The 12,436-nt window shown below is 44.6% G+C and overlaps 1 protein-coding gene across 1 annotated transcript; it reads left to right on the top strand.

Moving 5' to 3' along the window:
- Nucleotides 1-10,612: 10,612 nt before the first annotated feature.
- Nucleotides 10,613-12,090, top strand: LOC115548303 (histone H2B-like). The gene is given in 3 exon segments (XM_030362832.1): nt 10,613-11,525; nt 11,527-11,569; nt 11,571-12,090. Coding segments are annotated over 3 exon segments (294 nt in total). The 5' UTR covers nt 10,613-11,313; the 3' UTR covers nt 11,610-12,090.
- Nucleotides 12,091-12,436: the final 346 nt, after the last annotated feature.

Here is a 12,436-nt window from a genome sequence, read left to right as displayed (position 1 = left end):
ATTCTGACGTCAACAGTAAAAGCTCTTGATGATCGCAACTAACAAAGTTCTGTAGTTGGAGAACCGAGACCACAACTCATCTCCCAAGGCAGTTCTGTGTTCAGGCCTATAGGGGCGTGTCTAACCCTTTCTTCTGTCTTTTCTAAATCTCTCTTTCAGCACAATAACCACAGAGGGCTAAATGGAGCATGAACACACCCTTCAATGAGACAGCAGCCTCAACCTGCACCCAAGGAATCTTAATCTCTGGGTTTTAAAAGCCTTTCCCTGGTCCTTCCTTTGAATAAACCAAACGTTAAGCTTCCCAATTGTGTGTTTTTTTTTTATGGAAACATGCATACAGTATTTAAATATGATCACCTCACTTATTTGAGATAAGCAGTGGTACCAGATGCGCTAGTTCCACTCGGAACAGCTGGGGTCCAGTCCAGGTGAGATGGTACCACTCTAGGAACAGCTGGGGTCCAGTCCAGGTGAGATGGTACCACTCTAAGAACAGCTGGGGTCCAGTCCAGGTGAGATGGTACCACTCTAGGAACAGCTGGGGTCCAGTCCAGGTGAGATGGTACCACTCATAGACATCTGGGGTCCAGTCCAGGTGAGATGGTACCACTCTAGGAACAGCTAGGGTCCAGTCCAGGTGAGATGGTACCACTCTAGGAACAGCTAGGGTCCAGTCCAGGTGAGATGGTACCACTCTAGGAACAGCTGGGGTCCAGTCTAGATGATCTGGTAACACTGAGGGATTCCTCTGGCTCTCTGTGGTTATTTGGCATATCTCAGGAAAAAGTTTCAGGAAGCATGAACGATCAAGAACGCTACAACAAAGACGTTTCAACTGATAAAACAAGTCATGCAATTCAAATAAAACACCTTCATTACCAGGCCACTTCATGAGAATAGGGTTGCTCTGTAGGCCAGCAGTCCGTGCTCCTGCCCTAACAGTCTGCTGTAAGAGGAGCGGGGACAAGTGCAGCAACTTAGCAGCTCGTCCGCGGGCATCAGATGCCGGTGTGGTGTGGTAACCCGGTGCTCGGTGGGGCGGGTTCCAGGTACAAATGAGTCGATTAGTCAAGGTTCTAGCCGTGCTTGTCATTTATTCACAGGAAAACCGGGGTATACATGGGTCCATTAACAAGAACGACCTAGGGTCTCCGTGAGCCTCTAATGGGTCGTCGTCTCGTGGGCTTTCTCGCTCTCCATGGTTCCCGGTCCCTTCTGTCTGTCCTCATGGCCCTTTTAACATGGCTCCGGTACCATCCAGCAGGTGTCCCCCAATCACGCTGATTAGGGAGAGAGAAGTGGTGCTCTCTGTCGCCGGTCGGTGGGTGGCGGCGGTATATGCCGTCCACCACCTCACCTCGGACCCGCCCGGGCCGAGGTTTATGGGGCGGGATGCCACAGTGGGGCTGTTTCCCAATGTCAAGGAAGCATGCTCAACGGCCGCCCTTTTAAGGACGCTACGTCATAGAACGCCGACAACCACTGTTCCAATGTTGTGGACACTCGAAAGCCGCGCCATTTTTGCGTCCTTTGTTTTTGAGAATTCCGAGATTTTTCAAGGATGCATCGCTGCATCCTAGACGAGCCAAAACTACCCACAATCCTCTGCGTTCACTGGGCGGGTTCTTGAAAATGGCAGAGCAGTACACGTTCAAATGAAGTGAAGTTATATTAGCTTTCAGAAATATTTTGTGCCGTATTGCTTTTTATAGATTCATCATGTTAATGCAAATAATCAAGCCTAAAGACCTGTGCCACTTTTCAAACGTTTTTGCAACTTAATGATACGTTGCTATATTTTGCATGGACGTAGCTGGTGTTAAACACCACTGTCACCAATGTCAATTTACTCGCTCACAAGATTACATTATTTATGTATACCTGTTTGTGTTGAATCGTTTTTTTTAGGGTCAGCCCAACAAACGGAGGCTTTTGTGCGCCTGAGGGTGGCGCACAAACATTTGTTTACCGGTGGAAGGGATAGTGCCACTATTAGTGTTGGCTCGTTCGTTCGCAAACCGGTTCGAATTAACGAGTCTTTAGGACGAACGAACCGAACCGGTTTGTTTCTCTCGTTCGTCTCGTTCACCATCCGATTCACCGGAAACTCTACTGAACGAACGAACGAGTTTCCGGTAGCACTAACTCCACTGAGTCTGACTGACTCAGCTGAGAACCGTGCAATGGCATGCATTCCATGATGCGATTCATCGTTACCGGAAACTAGGCTGATTCGCGAACGACTCAGTTCAGTCGAGTTCCCGGTGAATCGATTCACCGGAAACTCGACTGAGCGGAGGAGGAGACGTTTGCGAATAGTTTGTTCGTTCAGCCTGGTTTCCGGTAGCAGTAATTCGCATCATGGAATGCACGCCATTGCACAGTTCTCAGCTGGTGCGGTCAGACTCAGTGGAGTTAGTGCTACCGGAAACTCGACTGAACGAACAAACGAACGAACGATTCGCGAACGACTCTTCTTGGCGAACTGAATCACGAGAATAGGGTCACGGAAACAAATAATATAATCCACCACTAGCCACTATCCAATGTTGTAAAATTAATGCACAACCGATCATTTGCAATGTTTGTAATTTTGAATGAACGTATATAATTGTATTTTATATGATATACTTATGTGTTCAAAGCACTGGTAGATTGTAGGCATGTATGAATGAATGAATCAGATCAGTTAAATAATATATCCAAATAAATACATGTTTATAATCTTTCTTTGTCTTTTCCCCCCTGCATAATAGTAATCAACCGTACTGTATATGTGATGCATGAATTAAGTTCTCAGACAATTTCACTTAGTTTTATAAAAATTGAATGGATTTTCCTTTTAAAAAAGACGATTCGATCAACCGCAACAAAGCTTTTGTGACTTCCCCAAAAAGGCTCCATGCGAAGGAGACATGACTGCATTCATAACAGACAAAAGTCAAATAAATATCGATCAGCTTGATTGCTGCCATGTTTTATTCATAAGCGCACATGTGTCTACAAGCGGACACGCAGTATTAAAAAGCGGAAGCGGAAGCGCTTCCACACTACCAAGTCGTTCCAAAGTCTGAACGTTACAAACGCTAGGAAGCACTCGAGCTAGCACTCTATTCTCATCTCCATAGGACGCGACTAGCAAGGACGCGTCCTAGCATGGCTGCAGCCTTCACTTTGGGAAACAGCCTGGGTGTCAGATTGACTCGGCTGCCAGATCGACTCGGGGTCCTAGATGCGCAACATTGACGCACTTCCTGTAAACGCTGTCTTTTAAATGCGAAGGCGCGTTTCATTCATTCCCAAGTATTAACAATCTCCTTTTGTTTTCTAATCTATGAATAATAATCTAATGTACAAATTATTGATGCAGACACTTCCGTTCTCCTCCTTCAGAATAAGAGTCCCCAATTGTTAGGTTGACCCATTCCCTGACCCTGAGATAATAGAATTTTTGAAGTGTTATCTTGATAGTGGCATGAATGTGAGCATACACTTAGCTTAATATGAGTTCCAATCAAAGGAATAAAAACTGAGGGGGAAGATTCTGCCTTGGACGCAAGGGGGAGGAGTCTACCGATGTGTGCTATTATATATAGCTCAGAGCATGCAGGTAACCAATCGGTTCAGTGGGCCTTGGATACGTCTTTGTGGAGCGAATTGTTCAGCTTGATATGATAAGGACAAGGCTGCTTTCAAACTAGACAGACTAGAACAAAGCATGTCGACCGTACAGCCGTGATTACTCAGACACTTTAAATTGGATCAAAAGTGCCCAAGAAATGTAATAATTTTGTCCTGTTTTTGGTAACACTGTTGTTACTATAATTAATAGCAGAATTCACTAGAACGAAATGTGGATGTTAAACTCCGAATGACACGTTTTGTTTATTAAACAGATAAGATCCCTCCATCTACCAGCAATGACAGACACACTCTTTAGTAGTCTAGCAACAGCTTTGGATGCATGGTTCTGCATCCTAGATAATGCGTTAACATGCTATCGGGTTGAGGGGCAGGGTTTAGAAAATGTGGAGGTCAGACACATCATACCTGTCTCTGGGCTGGGTATTCAGTAGGAGGTCTTGATTCCAAAAATATCCATGGATTAAATTCATTTTGGCCCAGAGAGCAACGATCTGTAACATTGGATTCATATAAGTACAAGAGTATAACACAGTCTTGCTAACAGTGTATGATCTTAACTATTGCAGAGATAATAACGTACAGTGATGGCTGCGTGTGCAATAACTGGTGCAAGCGCGACACCTAGTGGACGATATACTGCATTTTATTATGTATGTTTGACTCACTTTTATTTCCTCAATGTATTTCTATTGTGTATCACAGAGGCTCCAGAGTGGATAGCATCGCTTCATGCTTCACTCTGTGTCTCCCCTTGTCCACGTGGCTGATTATTAAACATCATTAATCGATATTAAACAGGTGCGCCTTCAGGAAGAAGCGGACTATCCTCCAAAACGGCACTCCAAGTCGGATAAAGGCTCAGATGATTTGCATTCTTATGAGGCCACATTAATGGCTAACGATGTACAAAAGAAGAAGAAGAAGAAGAAGAAGAAGAAGAAGGTCGGAGGAGGAGCAGGGGGGGAGAAGAAAGCAAAGAAAAGGGGCAAGAGGAGAGAGATCTTTAGTCCGGCAGATTGAGTCCATATTTTAGGACAATCGTTCACTTTGCGATACAAGCACCAAATTCGGGAAGGAATAATGCCTAAACCCTACTTACCCTACCACCTGAAAATCCATCATGGCGGCCATTTTTAAGATGGCTACCACATCAAATGTATCAAAATCCTATTTATTGTACAATGGTAATGGATGGAAATATTTAAAATTATCTAGGCATCAACTTGTATTTATTTTGAGTAGACAAATCCAATGGTGCAATTAACAATCTAGGCCTATTTCAAGTCTAGTTTTCAAGAATGCGGCCATTTTTCGACTCAAATTCAGTTTTCTGTCAAATCACACATGAAGTTTCAATTTTACAAATTCTACAAAAATATTTTGATCCACATTGAAATGTCATCAATCTCAAGTGTTGAGAAAATTCTTTGTAAGAGAGTGATGTCAAAGCACAGCCAGGGCACATTGGTGGTGCTGTGAGACTCAGCATGGGATCAGGTAAAGTAGGCCTACTTACTGTAGTTGTAGTCCACTCATTGTAGTACTCACTTCAGTTCAATTATAGCAAGCATAGCTTAGTATCCCAAATGCTATATAATTAGCCCTTTATTTTTATTTTCTCTGCTGAGAAGATCAATAAAGTATATCTTATACCTTATATGCACCAACTAGTAGTTTCGTTAGTTGTAGTATAGTTAGATAGCCGCACCCAGGGCTGTAGTGGAGGGTAAACGCACGTAAACGACGTTTACGCACCTCTGGAATTTAGGAAATAGCCTTTACGCACCTCCTAAGACAAGGTTTCATATTGTTGAACAAATAAACGCTGTAATCGGAATCATTTTCATCTGCGCTGTAGGCCTATGCTATTATGGTCTGTGACCCTCCAATCAGTGCCTTGCGGCTGCGGCAGCGACACCAATCAGGATCCAGGAAAATATGTAAACAGGAAGTATGTAAACACGTGGCCCTGCGCGTTGTGGATTATCATGCCATCCTACCTGTCATTTATTAGCCATGGATATCAGGCGATAGTTGAAGAGACCTTCGAGTGCTCCCACTCCAACAGATGCCCGAAAAAGGCCTCAAGTACAAAGTAAGACTGAAGATGATCAATTCACATGAGTTGTTTTTGTGATTTATAAATCAATTTTACTTGACGACCTATTAAGTGACTACGAGCATTCAGATTGGCCAATGCGTAGTCATGCTATCCGTGTACTGCCCACGTCAAAATGAGTGAAAGTCAGTCAGAGTTTTACTATCCATATTAAGCTCCGGTTTCGGCGTATCAACTTCGCTATAGCTTGGTCGCTATGTTAAAGCCTCAATTTGGAGATGCGAGGTTGGCGGTTGCAGCCGTGGACTCCGCGGCTGAACCGTGGATCGGGCGGATGACGCGACAAAAAAATATATTTTAATTAAATTCGGGCGGTTGGCGGTTAAACCAATACAAATATAAATATTTATAAATATTTGTATTTTATAATTTATAAATATTTTTATTTTATTATTTATTTTCTTTAAAGTTATTTTCCCAGCAAACTGGCCTGTTCCCTAGAGGAGCAGTATGGGGAATCCAAGTAGAAACAACTTGCCCAAAGGTTCAGACTTGATGACAGAAAAATTCTTGAAGGCTATAGGGATTTTAAGGATAACTCAAGCATCATTCCAGAAAACCTTGCACCACTCCTGAATATCGCCCATCTCATTCCAGTTAGCACTGCTGAGTGTGAGAGGGGGTTCAGCTTAATGAACATCATAGTGTGCCCCCCGAGATGCAGTCTGCACTTGGTCACAGTGTCGTCCTTGATGTTCATTCAACTGAATGGCCCACCACTCAGCCACCACAAAGTTCAATCCAACACGTATGTGAAGTCCTGGCTGGTGAAGCACAGGGGAGCCATGAACTCCAGAACATGCCCCTGCAAGGCAGGACCTGACGTTGAGGACAATGAGACCCTCTGGGTACTACTGTGAAAAGCATGCATACTAATACATACACACATGCCATAGATAGTTCTTAATCTACATACTTTTCTTTACTGTTGAAATTTGAATAACTTGAATAAACTACAAACACATTCATTGACTGTCATTGATTGATTTAATATGACTTTAATTGATAACATAATGGAATATAGCCAGGCTAGCCTTACAGAGTCGCAACACTTTGCGTTGCGTTGTGTCGAGGTCGGTCTGATCAAAAAATTCATAGTTTACCCACCTCTAATTTGACCACTACAGCCCTGGCCGCACCTGAATTGACAGGATGTCCCAGCGCGGGAAAGCCGAGCCAAGGGTATTGGACTTTAAAGGACAATTCCTTCGCAAAAATAACCTAGGGTTTAATCACATGTGTACCAAGTTTTGAGGTTTGCCGGGATTTGATTTCATGCCAAACAAATGTGACCACTTTTAGCGCAAACAACTAATTACCTCCTAACACTAGCTGTCAACGTAAAGTTTGTACCCATGTCTCTGTAAACTGTCTGTATATTTACAAAGTTCTCAATGCTTCGGTTTATATGTAGGGGCCCTCATTATGCTACTATCAAAGTGTGGGGCTATTTTGAGTCTTGTTAGTGGTCTAGTAATAGCGATTTCTTTTTACCACACCCTCTGCCCCGACAACTAGTGTTAGGAGGTAATTTGCGGTTTGCTTCACATTCGATTAGCATGAAAACAAATCCAGGCCAACATTCAAACTCGATACATGTCATTAAATCCTAGGTTAATTTTGCGCAGGAATAGTCCTACCTATATTTTGTACAGATCGCACAGGACTTAAATGGCACTGGATGAATGACAAGGTGTAGGGCCCTTTGATGTATGAATCTAGTTGTATCCCATATCTGAATGTACTGTAATGATGCGGATTATGGGAAATGGTCCAATGAACTTGGGAGCCAGCTTGCGACTCCACCTTGAGAGGTAGGTCACGGGTGGAGAGCCAGACTTTCTGGCCAAATCGGTACTCAGGAGCCGGCGTGCGGTGCTTGTTGGCAGCAGAAGCGTGGCGATCTGCAGCCTTGGAGAGAGCAGTGCGCGCCCGGGTCCAGGTGCGTCGACAACGACGGATCAGGGCTTGGGCCGAGGGGCAGGAAGACTCCTTCTCCAGGTTGGGGAAAAGGGGTGGCAGGTACCCGTAGGCGCACTGAAAAGGAGAGAGACCGGTGGATGAACAGGTGAGGGTGTTATGCGCATATTCTACCCATACCAGTTGGTCAGACCAGGAGGCCGGGTTGCGGTTTACCAGGCATCGAAGGGTGGTCTCCAGGTCCTGATTAACCCTCTCGGTCTGTCCATTTGACTGGGGATGGAAGCCGGAAGACAGACTGACGGTAGCCCCGACTAGGCTGCAGAACTCCCTCCAGAAGGCCCAGGTGAACTGGGGCCCCCGGTCAGAGACGACATCGGTGGGTAATCCATGGAGGTGGAAGACGTGGTGGAGGAGCAGGTCCGCAGACTCTCTGGCAGAGGGGAGTTTAGTAAGGGGGATGAAATGGGCCAGCTTACTAAACCGATCCACAAGGGTGAGGACGACAGTGTGGTCCTTGGACGCGGGAAGACCGGTCACGAAGTCCAGAGAGATGTGCGACCATGGACGATGGGGAATGGGCAAGGGTTGCAGGAAGCCGGCAGGGGGGCGGCGAGAGGTCTTACTCTGGTTACACACGGGGCATGCGTTGACGAAGCCCCGGACATCTTCCTCCAGTGACGGCCACCAGAAGCGCCGTCGCAGGAAGTCCTGGGTCCGCTGGATGCCGGGATGGCAGGTGAGTCGGGAAGCGTGACCCCACTGGAGCACGTCGGAGCGGAGGGAGGCTGGAACGAACAGGCGGTCCGGGGGGCAGGAACTGGGGGCTGGCCAGATTGTGCTGTAACGGGGGCGTTTAGCAGGACCCAGGTGCACAGACTGATGACGAGCGTGGAACAGTGTCAATAGTTTATTCTGATACAGGATCGGCAGGCAGGATAGTCAGACGGGCAGGGATCAGGAACCGGCAGAATAGTCAGACAGGCGGGGATCAGGAACCGGCAGAAGAGTCAGACAGGCAGGGATCAGGAACCGGCAGAAGAGTCAGACAGGCAGGGATCAGGAACCGGCAGAAGAGTCAGACAGGCAGGGTTCAGAGAACAGGCAGGACCGGTGGTAGGTCAGGATCTGAATCGCGGGAAAGCACTGTGAAACACAAGAGACAATCTGGCAGGGAATGTTTGGGAGGAAAGGACTGATATAGGGGAAACACAGGTGAAGGTGGTTGGGTTAATTGGGAGTGATCAGGAAGGCAGGCAGGTGAATGAGAAAACCAGAGGTGGATCATGACATAATGGCTGCTTCTAATCCACTGAGTTCTCCAACTCATTATTCATGTAGTCTCGAGAGCAATGGTTATTCAATGATTACCACAAACATACCTCTCTTTCAAGCAATCAACCAGTTGCCAATCAGGTTAGACATGTCCCGGTTGGACAATGGAGGGGGCATTGAGGAAACACTGAGTTACAGTGCAAAATATCACCAAAGCCGTCGTCTGATGTTCAATAATAGCAAGCTTGAGCGTGCAAGAAAAAGGGCAGCTTCCATCCAGATTGACCCTGGTGAGGGTCACTCAAAAATGCGCAGGACTGTGCTTCAAGTGCAGATGTGTTTCTTGTGTGATATGATGTAACCCATGTCCGAACTACGACCGGCAATGACCATGCAACTGAATGACGCTCAACGAATGTGCCCGTAACCTTAATGATGGTAAACTCCTGGCTATATTGAGTAGTGGAGATTTTGTGGCCCAGGAGTTGAAGTACCATTGCTCCTGTTTAGCAGCCCTAAACAATAGAGAGAGGGCATATCAGTTAGAAAAGAACAAAGACACAAATGGCGTGAATCTAGAAAAAAGGAACTCCCACTTGGGTTCTAAGAGCTACTTACTTATGTAAGTGAGACCAGAAACAACAGTGACGAGCCTATTGTATTTTGACTCACTAAATTGGTTAGCCTGTACAAGCAGAGGCTTCAACAATTCATGACAGACATCCCAGATGTAAACTCTACTAGACTGGAAGACCGCCTTTTGGCAGAGATCCCTGGGCTTGAAGCATACAAGAAAGGAAGAGATGCTCTTCTGGCTTTTAAAAAAGATGTTGGCCCGGTCTTGTCTGAAACATCAAACTACTCTGATGCTCTTGTTCTTGCCACAGCTGCCAAAATATTCTGCAGGCAAAAAACCTTGAAGAGATGCTTCATGACCATGGTCTCAGCATCGCGTATGACCGAGTACTTGACATTTCAGCACAGTTGGGAGATGCAGTTTTGAATAGATACCTTGAACAAGGGGTGGTTTGTCCCCCCATTCTGAGTAAAAAGGCCTATTTTCCACAGCTGCAATGGATAACATTGACCATAACCAATCATTGACAACTGCAACTACTTCATTCCATGGTACAAGTATATCTATCTTTCAGCATCCATCATCAGGAAATCGAGGTGAAGTTCAAGAGCGCATTCATTCAAATTAGGAACAACAAGGTTAGGAAAGTTCAAGAACCTCCTGATTCATGTACGCATTTCTATCCTGCTTTTTTCACATAGAAGAATCCCTGTCCTCCCAAGGGCGATGTAACACACGATCCTTTACCAAGTATCATGTTGACAAACGAATATGAATGGCTTGAGCGAGTTAGCCTCGGACAGACCATGTAGAGAAAAAGAGAGGTGTACAGTTTGAAGTAAGCATTACATCACTTTTTCCGCATCTTCGGGATGAAGCTCTTTCAGTTGCAACAGTTAAACATTCCATGGACAAAGTCAGAGATGCTATTGCAAACCTGATCCAGATCAGGTCCCCGTCATAACAGCAGACCAGCCAATCTATGCACTTGCCCAACAGGTGCAATGGCAATGGCCATACCTTTTATGGCAAGCAGAAATTTGTCATTATGTTTAGTGGGCTCCAAATAGAGATGAATGTGTTGAGATCTCTTGGTACCTTGCTCAAAGACAGTGGGTGGACAAGGGATCTTGTAGAAGCTGGTGTGGCTTCTTCAGGTATAGCAGAGTCATATATTTCTGTCTCAGATGTGACAAGAACATGCCGAATTCACCAGGTGACAGCATGCTGCATCTACATGCTCCAGAAGGAAGCTTACTACTTTAGAGATGAAAATGAAGAAGCCCATACTTCTTTAAGTTGGGAAGACTTATGTGCGGAAAAAAAGCATGCACTTATTTAGCCCTCCTTCCCCTGCTGAAGTAGCCAAAACAAAATTTGTTTTCCTTCACCAAAAAAATAAGTTATACAAGAATCATTTTTGCCATTCATTGCCGTCTATCTTCACAATGTAACATATTTTTGAACTTTTTACTGCTGGATTTAAAAGCTCGGACCCTTTTACCTATGTTTTGATACCACGATCATCCAAAATGTGATTATCAAATCTCCATCCAAGTCCAATACCAAGTCTAATGGCTTTCAAGGGTGGCCATCTTGGAAAATGGCGGCCATATTGGATTACTTACAGGCTTTTTGGGCTTTTTGGAAGAAGTGGGTCCCAAAGAATATTTTTGCCAAGTTTGATGCTTGCATCACAAAGTGAACGATTTGTTGACTAATCTGCCGAACTATTACGCGATGTACATCTACAAAGTTTTGAAGCAGGTGGGTAATGACGTCGTTAGACACGTGTACCACCGCTCCAAAAAATTTTTTGTCTTACCAAACTATTTTTCTCTTGTTTTTTCAGGTCCACCCCGACACGGGCATCTCGAGCAAAGCCATGAGCATCATGAACTCCTTCGTGAACGACCTCTTCGAGCGCATCGCCACGGAGGCGTCGCGCCTGGCGCAGTACAACCAGCGCTCCACCATCACCAGCCGTGAGGCTGCTGCTGCCCGGGGAGCACGCCGTGTCCGAGGACAGTGGGCACCAAGGCCGTCACTAAATACACAAGCTCTAAATGAAACAAGCTGACTTTATTTTATATATTTTGATATGTAGCCTCCTAAAAGAAAGGAACCAGGTTTTTGTATTTTGATTTCATTATTTTGTTGGAATAAATGCATGCACGTTCACGTGTTGCTGTTGGTTGATTCCGGGTCTACCCGAGTTTCATCTCGCGCCGCTAGATGGAGGTGTAGGCTGCTATTTTTGTTGATTATTTATTTATTTATTTATTGTATTTTTTGATACATGGAAACATTTAGCCATTGTTAAACTGAAATCGTTTTAACTGTTGACCTACTGAGCATTTATATTCCTTTCTCTGGCCATTAACACTTTTTTCTATCAAGATCTTTATTCTGCTATAACAAATGTTAAATCACAAGTTTCCAGAACTTGTCAAGCTTAATTACCTGAAATAAATAAAACAAAACTATATTTAGATTCCCGATTCAGTTGTATGTATGGTATTCTTACTAGATTCACAACATTTATGAATCAAGTACAACAGTTACATTTCCTTTCAATTGTATCTATTTTATATCATCTCCATTATATTCTTGGAGATGGCCTATTTGTCTGGTTCTGTGGAACAAAATTAAACATCTAAGCTCGCTGCCATCCCCACCCACAGCCAGACATGGGCTGGTATGTACATTAGTGCTGTAATACTTGAAGTATGCTTTCAACATACATATTCTACACTTAACTGATCTTTTTTAAAAGTTTATTTAGAATATATTGCCGATGAAGTGTATTTCGGTCAGGATTGAATCAAGCGCAACTGTAATATAGGCTACTAATGATAAGTATGCTACTGCTGTAATACTTGAAGTATGCTTTCATC

This window comes from Gadus morhua, chromosome 8 (assembly GCF_902167405.1).
Source record: "Gadus morhua chromosome 8, gadMor3.0, whole genome shotgun sequence".
Taxonomy (NCBI): domain Eukaryota; kingdom Metazoa; phylum Chordata; class Actinopteri; order Gadiformes; family Gadidae; genus Gadus; species Gadus morhua.
Note: the sequence above shows the minus strand (reverse complement) of the source record. Positions and strands in the feature narration are given on the sequence as shown.